Genomic DNA, 16,607 nt, shown 5'->3' with positions numbered 1-16,607 from the left:
TATAATATAACACAACCGTCTTAATACTCGCTCTTCTAAATTTCATATTACCGAAATGAAAATGCCGTCGGCATATGTGCAAATGGGATATGTTGCCCCTCATAGAAGTGAAAACTGCTCGGTCAAACTGCTGAAGTGACAGCTTATTGCTTACAATATATGGCAAACTAATCAGTATTCCATATATTGTAAGCAATAAGCAATATGGAGTCTCCACAGGCAACAGGCACGGCAATACAGTTAGTAAGACATAGATTTTATCCTGTTGAGATGCCCCGTAACTGCCGGTTTTGCGACCTGCAACAGGAAGCACCAGCACACCTAATCCTGGATTGCACAGCAATCTGTGGAAAAAGGCTTAAGGCCCTGGATTCCATTTACATCAGCAGGAATTACATCACCTCAGTAGCGCCCGGCAAGCTCCTTTAACTATTCAGGCTGCTGGAACTCTGGGAAGACATGTGATATAGGAGAGGGCACAATAGATCCTAGGTCGCGGTGCATTACCTCATAATACTATCTATCTATCTAGTCATATTGTTACTCTCGATAGAATCAAACCAAATCCTCTCCAAGTCGACGTCATAGTATTTAGATTAAACGTTATCGTATTTTATTCGAAATTACGCTAAAATAGCTAAACCAATGAGAAATTGCTTAAGGAAATGAGCAAAAATAGAAGTAAAAAACATGATTATGAAGAGACTTACGAGAAGCTTGAAGACTTGATAAGTGAACCAATTTTACAACTTCATAATTTCTTAAAAAAATTTGTTTTGATTACAGACGCTAGTAATTTTTTCACCTGGGCCATACTTTATCAAAATATACGTCTTATATCCTTTATGTACAGATCACTAAATGAACCCAGTGACATCGAAAATGAAAGACTTGTCATAGTTGGCTACTAAAACCTTCCACCATTACTTACTTGAAGGATATTTCCAAATAGCTAGGGATCATCAAGCGTTTACTTCGAAGGAATCAAATGTTAAACTACAAAGATGCAGATCTAAATTCTACGAATTTCAATTTGAAATCGATTTGATTAAAGGAAAAGAAAATTCAATTGCATTATCAAGAATAAAGATTGATGTTCTAAATTATTTCTCCCCATCAGTTCATAAAATTTGACTTCATGGTTCTGAAGTTATAAAACATTCCTTGGGGATCCAACACTTCAACACATAATTCTTAATATACTACAAACTGATAGTAATATTAACTGAAAATACATGCATTACAGCATGATTTAATTTTTCATGAATTTTCTGTTTACATTTTGTTATAATACATAATTATTTACATTAAATAATTACAGAAGGTTGTGTCGATACGAAGCACTTCTTCTTACGAAAGAGGTGTTGTTTTTCGGTTATATACAAAACCTTTCATGAATCATGTATTATTAAGGGAAAAGTGTGATATGATCGATATACTATGAACAATATGGCACAAACACCCCACGTTATTCACAAAACAATACAAGTCTTTTCCAGTCAATATTTCTGTGAGTTTAATATGCTATAATACATGTCGTTTAGCCACTTAAACCATACGTCCACTTAAAAAAAAATAAAAAAAAATTTCAGTCAACAGATGTCTCCTTTTATCGCGATCCTCTGTACCAAATTACAGTTCGGTTTCTTAATTTAGTGCTTACAACCATACACCCAGGCGAATCTAACAAAAGCTGTTTTACACTATGCAACATGTTGCCAGATTATAGTTATAAGACTTACCCGTCCATCATCCCAGTATTTAGCAAAACAGAGATCTCCAATTTTCCAGTGCCAGCCATCACCTTGTACCATTCCAAAATGGCTTGGAATTGGTGCTACAGTTGATTCTGTCGGTGGGGTGGGTAGCGAAAAGTCACTTGTAGAGGAAAGATACGAATTCATTTGAATCGGTGCTTGTAAACGGGATGACGAAGGTTGTTGTTGCAGTTGAGCATATAAAGCTGACTTTGATGAAACTAGACCTTGGCTCTTTAACAGGGTCATAGCAAATTCATTAGTTTTTTTGTTTTGAAAACCAATTATTTTACTTGTGTCGTAAGAATAACCATCATTAGCTTGCGTAGGGCTTTCTATTTGATTAATTTGCTGACTCGATCCGATATTTTGGGAAGTGTTCGGAGATATTTGCAAGTTAGAGCAAGCTTCCCCAGTTGTGCTACCGGGACTACGACCGATATCAGAAATTGTCAATTTGGAGGTGTCTTCAATTAATTTATTTATTTGGCTGGTATTACTGCTGTTCGAATTTACTTTGGCAGTACTTTTAGATGTACTACTATTTTTACTATCAGTATTATTATTTTGATGTTGATTGCTATTTTCACGCTTATTAGCGAATCGGCTTCTGCTTTCATTGTTTCCGCCAATATATTCAGCTCCTCCATGATTTCTCTGCTGTTGTTGTTTTTCGTTCCCTCGCTTGTTTACATAATTACTAATTTCAGTTTCTGGTAAATCTCCATTTGAAGTATTAGCATTTTTTCCTCGTTCATACGATACCCGGTTATTACGACCTTGGTTTGTATTTAGATTTGAGAGGCAACCAGAAGAACGAATATTCTCGGTATTACGATCAGGTTCTTTAAAAGGATTAAAAGTCGGGGTATTCTTCATCCTTTCATTAAAACTACGTCCTCCCCTAGTATTGGTATTACCGCGATCAGTTCTCTGACGTACATTTACTTGTCCAGTCGAGCGGTTAGCGGCAAAACTGCTAGACATCGTGTTTTCAAACCTTGCATGCAATGTGTTAGAATTAGTCTGAACAATGCTTTCAGTTATTTTCTTTTCAATACCACTAGGTTTGGGTGTTTCTTTCTTATTTTTTTCAAATTTATTTGACTTTTTCGGCTCGTCAGAAATATTCGTAGTAAATGTTGAATTGGCTGGATTGCTATTCGATCCAGTGTCTACTGGTAATTTATCAGTCAAAAAATCAAAGAGGGATACATTTCCGGCTGGTTTCACTACATTAGCATCTTCTTTTGCTAATGGCCCTCCTCGTTTTCCAGGTCCCATTTCTCGTGTAGGGACTCCTCGATTACTCTTCGATGAAATAAATGTACCAGCTTGAGTATTTCTGAAATTTCCACTTTCATTCCCATTTTCTTCCGCTCTTTTGACTTCTCCCCGACGTTTTAAGTTATAAAGGGCACGTTCCAAATTATTATTAGTAGTACGCAAAACCTGTTTCGCTTCTTCTTCACTAAAACCTTTTTCAAGTATTTTTTTAACATTATGATCCAGCATTTGTTGTCCGCCCCCGCCAAAGATCTAGAAAATGTGTTAAAAAATTTAGTACCAACATAGCGTATACATATGCGTTTGCTTAGAAAATATTCTTTTCATTTAATTTTTCGAGTTTTTTTAATTATGTAATATTATATATACCTTTTTCGATCCCATTTTACTTGCTTCTGCTATTGCTTCATTACGCATGGCATTAAACTCCTCGTTCTCTTTTGTTTCTTTTCCATCTGATCCTGCAGCTTGTAAACTTTTAAAGTTAAGCTCATTTGATAGAGAATTTTCTAGTTTTTTTCCAAACGGAATCCATGGTGGTGGGCCATTAGCTCCGCTCATTCTACGTCCGCTTCTAGCATATTTTAACATAGAACGTGCCAGTTCCCATTTTTCCACAAGTGTCTCAACACGACCACCTAAAACCTGTAGTTCTGAAGAACGTAGGATTAAAAAATTTTGCATTAAATTAAGTCGTTCGGAACGAAAATAAATTTTTGTTCCCGGTGGTAAGTTCATATTCAATGTCGAAATATTTTCTAGTTCTAAGGCATGAATTGTGCTTTGACCGTCAGTCAGTTCCAATTGTAAAAATCTTGGAGAAGTTTTGGATTCTTCGTTTGATTTTGGCGCAGATATATTTCTTGTCTTTTGCAATTGGAGAACAATTCGACCAGGAATACTATTGTCTTTTTTAATTGGAAGAGCGCCACCACCGATTTCTCGTAAATCCATCTGTCAGACACAAAACGTTACTATATTCAATAATCATATCTTTAATATATAGATAACAGCCCCTTACATCCATTATGACAGAAATTACTTTTCGAACATCATTGACTTCCGTACCATCTCCACTGGAGGCTGCAGCAATAACTTTTTTAATGCCTTCATCGGTTATGTACCTATATTTCAAACACTTACAAAATATTTTGAATTTCAACGTTTAGTATATTTACCAGCCTTGCTCCAATAACTTTTTACACAACTCCATTTTTTTAACAACGAAAATCTGCAAATCCCTAAAAGTTGTTGAAAATACACACTACAGAAATACAACCGAAAATGTAATGGTGTAATAATAGATTTCACACCATATACAAGTGTTGAATAAAAGCGGCAACTCTTTATTACAGTGTCGTACTTATATATTAGTTTAGTTCTTTTGAATTGGTCCATCAACTTAATGGACACACGGGACAAAGGACGAAAAATCTTGCAGTTATGTGCAAAAACTTCATTCACAAAGGTACATTTCTGTAGTTGGAATTCGAAAACCCATTTGTTGTTGTAGCGCAAGAAGCCACTACTGAAATAATTGCCGGACAGTAATATATAAGAAAACTGATAATCATTTAATATTTGCGCTAATATTGGTTATGTATAGTGTCAACGAAAGTCGGAATATGTACTTACATCCATACACATTAGATCAATTTAGAGGATAAATTCGAAATGTTGTGAACGGCTTTGAAGGCTTTGAAAATCACAGTTCAATTATCTTTCAGATAGAGAGAATTTAAAATTGTTGAAATTCATGAATATTTTTTTTTTTTTACAACTAAGCAATAAAAATAGGTGATGGAATATATTTGCTGTCATTTAAAAATGAGTATGGTAACCCAGATAATTTTTTTGTTCAACTGTCAAAGTTCCAATTGTTTGTAGTGAGTAATTTTTAACATAATTTGATGTATTTTTATATTAGTTCTTTCAATTAATCTATAAAATTTTAAATACAGTACTATAAAATTAGTATAAAAAATCAATACTTGATGTCCGTCAGCTTGTTGATTTTAAATATGGCAATATCAACGAATGAGGGAATTTGAAAGAAGTCGCCTTCCAAATGTCAATTTTTGTTTGAGCGGTCACAAATCAAACAAACCTTTTGTTATCAAGAAATGTCATGTTCAGTTAATATTTTCCACAAAATTTTATTTATAAGCAAAATGTGATTTATTGTTTACAAAACTAACGAATTGAAAACTTTGCTGCTTAAACTTAACGTAAATTCATTAAAATACGGGGTAAAATAGTGTGAGAAGCGCGAAGTACCAAATAAAAGTGAAATTAAGTGAGAAAAAAGTATAGTGTAAAGATGGAACAGGTCGATTCTGCTGAGCTGCATCTAGGCAGGATACGAGATGTAAAAGACCTGGGTGTTCTCAATGACGAAGCGCGCGATGTTGTAAAGGAAGAGGTGATTTTGGAAAGTTCTGGTCACCAGGTAATTATAATAAACTGGTGTTAGGGCTGGCGGCGTGGCGTTCTGAGCACAAGTTTGCGCGCAGCCCCTTCCCGCGCTCACAGCTTTTGCACCCCTTTCCCTTGCGTACAACCTTCTGTCTTCAACAGCGCAATTGATGTGTACACAATTTTTTCTTTTTTTCTCGTTTGCTTCTGCATTTATAACTATACGTTTTAACAATTGGAAAAATTAAAAGCTGGATACTAAAGTGCGAATGGTGACCTCAAATGAAAATAGCGGCGGCAGTGGAGGTGTGGTCTCTGTACCGGTGTCCCTGCCAATAGGCTCTATGATCACAGGAGCATCATTTAATGTGATCACACCGGACCAATTACCGCATTTTAAGCAAATGCTTTGTGTCGATAACGGTTATATATCGAGCAGCCCTGTCGTAGGCAGTATGGGGGGAGATTTGAAGACAATTGTCATCCAGCAAACGACCGGAGGCGGAGGTGGAGTGGGAATCAATCACGACGGTTCTGGTAGTAATAACAGTCATGATAGTACAGCAACCAGTGAACACCCTGCTCAGGGTGCTGGTTCAGGCTGCGGATCGGGGACAGGAGTGAATTGGGCTGAAACAACCCATATGGAGGTTTTTCCAATTCGTTGCAAGACTACCAGCGCTGATTTGTACCGTAGTAAGTTGGGATCTGGAGGTCGTGGACGTTGTGTCAAATATAAGGATAAATGGTATACGCCCAGCGAATTTGAAAATGTTTGTGGACGTGGGTCGAGTAAAGATTGGAAGAGATCCATTAAATATGGTGGAAAATCTCTGCAATCCTTAATAGATGATGGAATTTTGACACCACACGCTACAAACTGCAGCTGTACCGTTTGTTGCGATGATGAAGCTGGTGAGTAAACAATTATAAAAAATAAATTTAAATCATTAAGCCATCTGTCAGTTAAGTTCTGGCTAATGTAAACAAGACACCTTCTTTCGGGAAAGAACTTAGCTGACGGATGGCTGCTGACCAGACATTGAGAAAACGTTCCTTATACTTCTATAATTCTTTATTTAAAGCAAGTTAATAAATCCAAAACATTTTATTATAATAATTGTATATATATAACTCCAGCAATCAAAAAATGTATGTTAATTTGTATTTAGTTTTAAAATATTACAAACTTTGTTTCGAAACTAAAATAAACATATTTGTAAAGTGATCCATCCATTTTCATTTATGTGTATGGCCATAATAAATAAAAAATATGTAACTTATATAGCATACACAGTGGTGGACTTATAATTAGAAACGATATGATAAAAGAAATCAAATCGCTGCATATTTTTTATAAGACTCGCACTGTAAATTGTGTTTACCGTTATTCATAATATGAACGGCGCTGTTAAATCAGCACGTGCCTATTTGCTGATTGGTTATTAAAAAATTAAAATTATGCGCCGGTTTGTGTTTCTTGGCTGGCTACGTAATTTGAACGCTGAGGTTTTTCTTTATATTCTAGGATTTCCTTAGATTTGAGCCGCTTGTTTTATGCCCACTCGCAGCTGCACCTCTGGTGAACAGACGCTGCAATAGGAATTCAGTAAACCGAATGTGTCGGAGTTGCTCCGCTAAAGTATCCCCCTTTTAGCCGTGACTCCACGGGTTAAGAATTGGTTATAGCCCTACGACTGTAACTGCTTACCCAGAAGCATGACTATAGTTATACCCCATTACATTAATACTAAGAATGGGAAAAAAAGTAATGTAGTCCAAAAATTTTTGTGAGGAGCTATCAAAAGGAAAAGTTGTCAATGTCGGCTATCGCACAAATGTTCGCTTGCACACAAAAAAGCAAAGACAACCGTGCCCACATGAAATAAAAGTTGAAGTTGGACATCAAATTAATAAAGAAATGTCAACTCGGATGATACGGAGGCTTTCACAAGATGTGGGTGATGATGCCAATCCAATTGAAGACTTATGGGTAATTGTGAAATGAGATTTTATGGACAAAGACGGCGGAATAAATACATTTGTTTCAAATGTTTCAACAAAGTTGGAACAGGGAATCTGAGCAAACATGCCAATATTTAATTCAAAGTTTGCCGCAAAGATTGGGCAATGGATAAAAAAAAGGGATTTCCAACAAAATATTTAAAATTTAATCCATATTGTTCATTTTGTAATTTGGTGTTTTTTGTGTTTAACTCATTTCCTTAAAAATATGTATAATAAATGTTGTTTTTTTTTATGTAAAATTCAAATAAAATGTGTTGCATCGTTAATCCAAGTAATAATTCAAGTAATAGTTTTAATGTGGCAAAATTATTTTTAAAAAATGAATTAAGAAAATTATATACTGCAAAGTCGTTTCTAATTAAAAGACCAACACCGCCATAGAATCAAAGATGGTTTATATATACTTTGTACATTTTACCAATGTACAACAGGAGTAAACAATTAAAACACTTTAAAAGTAGTGATGTTTTTTTATTACTAAGCGATCACCAATTCTTTGTCGTTTGATTGTAATATATAAAATTATACATTGAATATCTTTCCCTGTAAGCATATGTACATACCTAGTTCACATATACTAATATTATATATATTTTTGTAGCATCTGGTCCTGTTCGTTTATTTACTCCTTATAAACGTCGGAAGCGAAACCAAACCGATCTTGATGTTGATGCAGTACCGAAGCGAAAGCGCAATAACAACCCGAATAACAGTAATAATAACGTCGAACCGCCACCGACTGCAACTGTGGTTGATGAAAATATCTTCTTAACTGCTGAAGATAATATCACATCAAAAGACGAACCCTGGCCTACATTAAATGACAGCCTTGATACATCGACCGAACTGGTTGATCAAACTCAAATTAATCCCTATGATCGTGAGACATACGTAGTCAATATAAATGACACTAGTTCCATTGCTTTGTTGGATAATAGTCAAGCAATGAAAAATCTGGAGAATGTCTATTGCACAATGGTGAAGGCCACAAATGATTTCAAACGTATTCTGACCGATTTAAAGAATTCATATGATCGAAAGATTGAAATTCTTCAAAAGGAGCGGGATGCAGCAGTGGCCGCCATGCGAAACCTTGAAGATCCAAATATTTCTGGTTCACTGCATGGAAACGAAATAATATCGGCAAAGAAGGTAATTGTTTTTATACCGAGCATACTATTAAATCAATTTAAATTTGATTTAGTGATGTACATATACGTTTAATCCAAAACACAACTAACAACAAAACAAGTTAAACTAAAATGTGTTGGATTTGTTAGTTTCTCTAATGTATGTAATCAACTATTCCGACATAAATAGATACAAAGTAGATATACGTTAGAAAATATGTCAACTTACATACTCTGATCCTGCCTATATATTTGTAAACAGGACCTTATATAATCTGTTATGACCTATTTCAAGAATTACAATGTCAAAATCTAAAGTGCTGAGAAATATTGATATGCTCTCAATAAAAAAAAAAAAAAATGGGTAAACATTAAAGAAGATTTCTACTTCGAAAAATTGCTTGTACACCAATTATGTGAAAGTACGGTATAAAAATCGTTATGTAGGTAGAGCGATATCGAACGCAAATAATTTTGAACAATTTTTTTTACTCCATTGTGGAAGTCACACTATGAAAGTTTACTTTTCACAATCAGTTATTGAAAAATGAAAAAGTAGTTGTCAGAATCACATATGAAATTAAAGGTTCTTTGTTTTTTTTTTTAATAAAAAGACGTTTTTCTCCACATCTGCCGAAAACTCGAAACATATTTGTAGAATAATTTTTGATATAATTTTCTAAATTGTAGTAAAAAAATTTTCTAATTTTTCTTCATTTCTTATTCTATTAATTTACAATATTATATATCAAAATATGTTTTTGAATAATATACTAACTAAACGTAAATTTTATAATTTAGTGTGCTAATTGCAACAGAGAAGCTTTAGCCGAGTGCTCGCTTTGTCGAAAGACTCCATATTGCTCTGAATTCTGTCAACGAAAAGATTGGAACGCTCATCAAGTGGAATGTACAAGGAATCCTGCTCAGACAACAACTCAACAAATTATGCTGCTGGTGGATGAGCAGTCCTAAGCGAATTGTACATAATAAAGTATACATATTTTAATTCTTTATACATCTGAAAATGATAAAAGAATTTAATAACTGAAAACCGGATAATGCAAAAGCTAATTAAATACAAACAAAATAAGAAATTTATTTAAACTACAACACGAAGTAAAGTGAAAGCCAACATCCAAAAAGGGGAAAATACAACAAAAACAAACAATTAAAACAAAAAAATTGCATAATACATATTCGTCTATGTATACATTTTCATTAGTTTCTAAGCACATAGTTAAACTTTTAACATTTTATTATTTTATGGATAAAACTGCCGTTACAACATCTAATAAAGATTTCAAAATCAAATTCGTAAACATAAGTGTAGTGAAAAAACAAAAACAAAATAATAATAATGTGTTTTGTTCATGGCACTTGAAATCTTTAAATTTGGGTGTGTAATGGTTAAAATGATTAAATTGGAAAAAAATACCCTAGACGCGATTTTGTATTATAAATTTTTGGGTATAAGTACATAGATACCGGTAAGTAGTAAATAATGCTGAAAGTTTTGTATGAATGAATGATGATGTTACTATTTGTTGTTGTTACTTTGAAACACCCTTGATTACTTGAAAACAATATTTAAAAGGTACGTACATTTCTATATGCCCATAAATAGTCGAAGAAGTAATTCGTATATCAACTCTTATTTCAGGTTAAAAGTAGCATCCTACATATTGCAAAAGAAAGATGTCGAATGTGCCAACCAATTTAAACGGCAACACAATTAACAAAATAGAAAATGGGATTTTCGCAATGTAAGGTTAAAATTTTATGTGAAGAATTCTCGAAATTCATGAATTTTTTCATTATTAAAATATCAAATATTTTACGATTGGATATAACAAATACATGCCACAGAAAATTTTCCTCAAAATCTCATGATTTTTATTTACATATAACTATAAATATCGGATATTTATAAAATTTTATTTATTTACAGAGATATATCAAAAATTTGATTGAATCGAAATCAATGTACATCTAACAAAAAAAGTGATAGAGTGTTTATCAAGAAATTAACTAGACGTAAATTTATTCGAAACTGAAAACTCGTTTTTCTCGAAATTTCTTTCGAAAACTTATGATTTTTGAAATTAAAATATAAATTTGCGCAGAAAAATGTAGATTTTGAACAAATTTATGTGCTATGTAGTTAAATTTCAGAATTCTGATATTGGTTATTAGATTTATCGCACTTGTAGGTTCAACATAATTTTGTAGGAAAACTAAGAATAATTCGAACGTTGCAATACACTCACACTTTTCTACCACCACAATCTCACTTTTCGATCTTGAATTCCATCCACCAATTTTTCCATTCCAGTTGTAGAGCATGTATCGTCAATATGCAGTTAAGACAATTGATTACCTAAAATGCAAAATAACGTATCATCAAAAAATTCAAAATTGAGTTTCTTATCGATTACGATTCACCACGTCATATTAAATTTTTTTAATTTTAGTTTAAATTCAAATGTCACCTTATTTTTTGGGCACAAGTATGTGTCACAAATTTTAAGCTTCTGCGCTCAGAAATACCCAATTTATACTGAAAATTAAAAAAAAAAAAAACGTATCATCAAGTGCTTGATTTCGTTAAACAAAATAACGTATGATCACTTATGTAAAAATAACAGAGTTTTTTTTTTATCACGAAGTTAGCCTTGATTTATTGTTTATGTTTGTTTTTATTGCTTTGGGGTTTTTTTTTTTTGGCCAATGGCCTGTTAAAAGCCCCAAAACTAGGTAGAGACTAGTCTTACTGAAGCAAAGATATCTTGTGATCGATCTTGGAACAAAAGACTTGTGCGACAGCGCATGTACCAATGGTGGGCCAGCGCTGACCAAACTTCCGCAAGACCCAGCTATTCAGTAGTGGAACACAAGAGGCTAAGGAAGCACCGTTCCACTCCCATTCTACCGATAGCGGTTCTAGGGTGCCTATTTTTGCTAGCTTATTAGCCATACCAGTCTTATCTCATTCAATGCTATTGATAGCGAGGTTAGACACTCTTTTACCAGCCCTGAACGCACTGCTAAGGAGTTCTAGGCTAGTATTGCCACTCTGCTATCTGAGTGGGTGGTCAGTTCTCTTAAAGAGACTGCACTGCTGGCTGGTTGCAAACTCAGCCTGGAAGAGCTGCTATAGTCAGGAAGTCTGAAACTTGAGTTGAGAGAGAGCTCCTGACAGTAGAGCTCTCCACCAACCTTCCTCCTCCCTCCGTCAACGGCTTTATACCACCCACAACTCCCTCACCGGTATATGGGTAGAGAAGCAGCCGCCAGAGTTCGGTGATAATTATATCTTAATTTTTTGGCTTGAAATAATTTAATTCTTTTAGTATTGATTTACACATTAATAATAAAAATAATATGAAATATGAAAGACTTGCAACTGTTTCCATTTAAAATTAAAAGGAAATATTAGTATTCAAATTTTTCATTTTTATACAAATAATGAATCAACACCTAATTTTTTAATTTGCTTTATTTCTTCTTTGTTTTTTATGTAAATATACTTATGGTTTCAAGTTAATTCAGATTTGAAAATTTTTTTTCAACACCTCAAGTGATTTTCTTTTTATACGGTTTTTGCTTCTCCTGTAAACCTAAGAAAAGTCATGTTACATCATTTTGCATTTCAGGTGACGATATGTAGTTTTGCAAACAAATGCCATGCATTTGTTGGAAATATGAATATTTAGTTTATTCATGAATTGATATCAAAATATATAAGTAAATCTATTTTTTTTCATTAGTAATTCTAATTGAATTATATAAGGTTGTGTTGATTGCCCAAAAATAACGATTTCTCCAAAGTAATTCGATCCATAATGTCAAAATTAGCCGTTTCCTTTTGTATTGTTTCGTTTTTATGATTCAAAAATGAAATATTCTCATATATTTGTTTTAAGCGCATTAGTTCTTTTTCTTCTTTAACACAACTATTTATTAAACTACAATTTTTAAATATTTCACTCATTTTTATTGAAAAACATACCTCTGTGAGCATTCGAATTAACGAAAACTTCCATATAACGAATTGGCCTCACAATTAATCTGTTCGTTAATTCGAAATAATTCTGTACTTTTATACCTTCGCTACATATTGGCGCACAGTATAATAATTTTGTTCGCCAAGTGGTAATTTGCAACATCCAAACCTAATAGAGATAGATATGGAGTTATATATTTTTTAATTCATTAATGCTTAACTTGCTCAGGATAAATCTTGTTCACGGTGTGATAATCGGTGAATTGCAGTTACTACCCTGACATTTTTATATCACATTGAGAAATGGGCGCAATCACGCTATATGAAGACTTTACATGGAATGTGATTCTTCCACATCATAGTATATAAAGAGTGATCCACTTCGAGGTTCCCTACTTTTTAAAGAAAAAAAACGCAGACATCAAATTTAATTGGAATTGTTTATTATCATTATTCCTTGGCATTCATCTCTTTCAAATGATGAAGACGTGTCAGATGATCCATCTAATTTTCGATGACTCGTTGGGAGCAGTTCGACTGCTAACGGGCGAATAACATACGTATTGTTTTGCTTCAAGGAACGAATCGATGTTTTTAGACTTTAAATATCCCCCCAGGAAAAAGTATAACGCACGATCTTGGCGGCCAATCGACCGGCCGAAAATGTGAAATTATCTGCTCACCGAAGTGTTCTCTCAATAAATCTATTCAATGGCGCGATAAAGGTCGCAATTGACGGTTATGTTCCCGGTGGCATCATTTTTGAATCAAATATGGACCGAAGATTCCCCCATCGCACAAATCACGCCAAACTTTGTTTTTTTCTGGATGAAATGACAGTTCTTTAATATCTTCCGGTTGCTCTTGGATCGAAAAGGTCGGATCTGCTTGGAACTTTTCAAGAGCTCATAGAGTGAGCGATGTCGCTTGGGCAGGTCGAACGGCTTCAGTCCTTGCACAACAAATACGATCTCGACGTAAAATAAGTCAAGTCGTTCCATATGCCAGCCGAGCGACGTGAAATCGACTCTCCACGGTCTTCGTGTATACTCTTAGCTAAGGCAGCTATATTTTCTTCACTGCGTGCTGGACGTGGCCGGTTAAGTTGACCAAAGTTGAGCGAAGCGCGTAAAACGCATTCTTTACAGAAAGTGAATTTTCGTACTAAAGTTGAATGATTTATAAAAGTAGTTTAGACGTAAGTCTTTCGATAATGAGATGCCAAACAATACTAAACAAAAGTAACATGACATCTTGCCATGACTGATGCGTGATCTGCCAAAAAAGGATTATTGAAATAGAGCTACTTGGAGTACCCGTTAAATCAAAACTTAAAAAGTATCTTAAAGGTATATCAACTCATGTTCAAAAATTGTCTAAAGCGCTCCATAACTTTCAAACTCTCAAATATCTCTCTGAAACTCTGGACCTCAGCGCCTATGATCGAAATTTTTTCGGAAAATATCGGTCGAGCTGTGAAATATATTATTAAAATTCAAAGAGAATATTTTCATTGTACTCGTAATAAAGTACCTTTGCATGAAAAATCGGGCAAATATATCTCTTAGATTGACTTTATATCGTATATTCATTCAATATCAGAGTTATTTTAATGAAATCCAGAGCTTTTCTGATAAAAGTATGTTCTTGTGGCGGAAATGGATAAAATCGCAACATAGGTACTGGAATAAGGAATGGTACGTTGCAATACCTATATATATGTATAAAGTCGTGTTAGTTTTACTATTTACAACTCAAGAACAGTTGAACTGATTTGGCTGAGATTTGGTGGAGAGGTAGCTTAGAACTCGGGTACTTTTTATCTCTTCATGTTAAAAGTTAGTACAATTCATAAATATCAAACTATATTTCAAATCATGAAAGAATAATTTAATTCTTTTATTACTTAAAAAAAAGAAAGAAAAAAATAACAACACAGGTACACTATTTAATAATAGTAACAACTATCGAACTCCCCTTCCGACACGGTAATCGTCAGATATGCTTGTAATCTGAAATGCCGTGATTTTATTCACGTTGCGTACAAATATTCGTAGTTGTTGAAATATGAGTATGAGAGAATTATTGTCACTCTCTCCTACAGGTACAGACATTCCTTCCTTTTCCTCCAGATGTAGTTTGAAGTTGTCGCTTGGCTTCTGTAGATCCTCAGATGTCGAGGTAGTTCGCGAGATAGACTCGGCGTCAACTAAAACTGGCCTTGCAGGACTCAATCTTTTTCAAATGACCAACGCTCCTGGTGTATGTTTAGCCGACAGCGGAAATCTGCGCAACATTTTCTTCTCGCTTTACTACCTTATATGTGGAAATAATAAATTCTTTAAGAGTATTGTATCTCGATTTGGCCAGTATGGGGGCGTAGTATTAGCCGAATGCCTTCGATTGTTATTGCGAAAACTTTTAAACTCAATACTTATGAATTGCCTTTTATTGTCAGACATTAGTGTCTCTGGAAATCCCAATCTTGAAAATATCTTTTCCATTTAATTAATAATGCTTTCGACTGTTATCGATTTGATCACTTTGAACTCCATGCATCTGGATTATTAATCAATCAGTACCAATATATCATCCCCATTAGGTAAAAAACCCAAAATATCTATTGCTAAGCATTTTAGGGTCCATTCGGGAAAGGGAGCTGTTTTTGGAGGCATTGACACTATGAAGCAATCTTAACAAGTCTTGACGAATTTTGTAGTATCATTGTCCACACAAAGCCACCAAACTTTAGAGCGTAGCCTCCGTTTCGTTGCACTTATTCCTGGATTTCCCTCATCTGCGGGGCACAGAATTATTTTCCGCAACTTTCGTGGGATTACTATTTTAGTTTCCCGTAAAAGGATATTAGCAACTATAGAAAGATCTAAACGAAATGGATAATATGGGCTTGACAGGTTCGCTTTCCACGAGTCCGGTCTTAGACACGTCATTGCGTCTTGTATCTCTTCGTCTAAGAGATCGGTAACATGTGATATGGAGAGTGATTTCGGTATCAAAGTGGACACGACTCGAAAATTATGCTACTCTCCCTTCTAGTCAAATGGATTAGCGTTGCTTCCTTGGGAAAGCCTTGATAGTGAATCCGCAATATTTTTTTTCCTTGGTTTATATATCACATAACGAAATGATTGTAACCTTCACAACCACGTTTCGATACTCGACGGGAGTCGTAAAGTTGGCTTACATAAATATGGTTTCCAGTGGCTTGTAATCGGTTATTAAATCAAAGTGTAGCGCTGTCAAATAATAATAAAATTTGTCCACAGCCAAGATGGCGCTGTCAAATAATAACAAAATTTGTCCACAGCCAAGGTGGAACCTTTTCGGTTTGTGAATATCTCTTTTCCACCGGTGAGAGATTGTTACTGGCAAATGAAATGATCCGCGAAGTATTTGGCTTATCAAATTGCACTAGTACGGCACCCAGGGCCATCGGACTAGCATCTGTAATTAAATACGTTATGGTTTGTATCTCTTAGCCGCCAGCGTTTCCTATACGGTGCATCTACTTTGTAGTTGGACTTCCGTAACCTTGTGCGAAATTTCTGATAAAAATATTCAACTCTATCGTATTTCCTGCATTTCATATTTCTGGCAGAACACTCCAAACTATTTTCACGATGTCGCTTTTAACCGCATCTTCCACACTCGCTGTTTGTACTTTGGTGTACAATTTTGAAACTTGGATTAGCAAGTGATCCGGCATGAAGTCAAGGTGAGTAAGTGTTTAGATTCGCGTTGTTTTTAGAAATTCAGCAGCCTTAAAGTTTAACGACAACAAACAAGAATTGGCAATATCCGCAGGACCTAAAAGCTTTTATTCCAGCAGACTGTCAATACTTTTATGATAATATATCTTTTGGATACCTAATTTTTTAATAAATAATAATTAAATATTATCTTAATTTTTTGGCTTGAAATAATTTCATTTATTTAGTATCTATGTACATAATAAAAATAAAA

General features: G+C 34.3%; 2 protein-coding genes across 2 annotated transcripts in view; one reads left to right on the top strand and one right to left on the bottom strand.

The window, feature by feature from the left end:
* LOC108967265 (tudor domain-containing protein 3) overlaps positions 1-4,257 on the bottom strand; it is a 13,212-nt gene extending 8,955 nt beyond the window's left edge. Inside the window, exons 1-4 of the mRNA XM_018930570.1 lie at positions 4,223-4,257; positions 4,066-4,168; positions 3,414-3,998; positions 1,743-3,296 (exon numbers count right to left, since the gene is read on the bottom strand). Of these exons, the coding sequence (XP_018786115.1) occupies positions 1,743-3,296; positions 3,414-3,998; positions 4,066-4,168; positions 4,223-4,257 (2,277 nt within the window). The remainder of the gene's footprint in view (positions 1-1,742; positions 3,297-3,413; positions 3,999-4,065; positions 4,169-4,222) is intronic.
* Positions 4,258-5,114: 857 nt separating this feature from the next.
* LOC108967250 (deformed epidermal autoregulatory factor 1) lies at positions 5,115-9,939 on the top strand. The gene is made up of 4 exons (XM_018930543.1): positions 5,115-5,493; positions 5,711-6,374; positions 8,089-8,639; positions 9,419-9,939. The coding sequence occupies exons 1-4, from the start codon at positions 5,365-5,367 to the stop codon at positions 9,590-9,592; spliced, it is 1,518 nt and encodes a 505-aa protein (XP_018786088.1). The 5' UTR covers positions 5,115-5,364; the 3' UTR covers positions 9,593-9,939.
* The last annotated feature ends 6,668 nt before the right edge of the window (positions 9,940-16,607 follow it).

This window comes from Bactrocera latifrons, unplaced genomic scaffold (genome assembly GCF_001853355.1).
Source record: "Bactrocera latifrons isolate USDA-ARS-PBARC rearing strain unplaced genomic scaffold, ASM185335v1 scaffold_181, whole genome shotgun sequence".
In the NCBI taxonomy this organism is placed as follows: Eukaryota; Metazoa; Arthropoda; class Insecta; order Diptera; family Tephritidae; genus Bactrocera; species Bactrocera latifrons.
The sequence above is the reverse complement of the archived record's forward strand: the minus strand, read 5'-3'. Positions and strand labels throughout refer to the sequence as shown.

Excerpts from the sequence above, each read along its gene's own strand:
- LOC108967250 (XM_018930543.1), top strand. The coding sequence starts at position 5,365 with ATGGAACAGGTCGATTCTGCTGAGCTGCATCTAGGCAGGATACGAGAT. Across the intron at positions 5,494-5,710 it reads TGGAAAGTTCTGGTCACCAG|CTGGATACTAAAGTGCGAAT; the intron begins GTAATTATAATA and ends AAAAATTAAAAG. Across the intron at positions 8,640-9,418 it reads AAATAATATCGGCAAAGAAG|TGTGCTAATTGCAACAGAGA; the intron begins GTAATTGTTTTT and ends TTTATAATTTAG.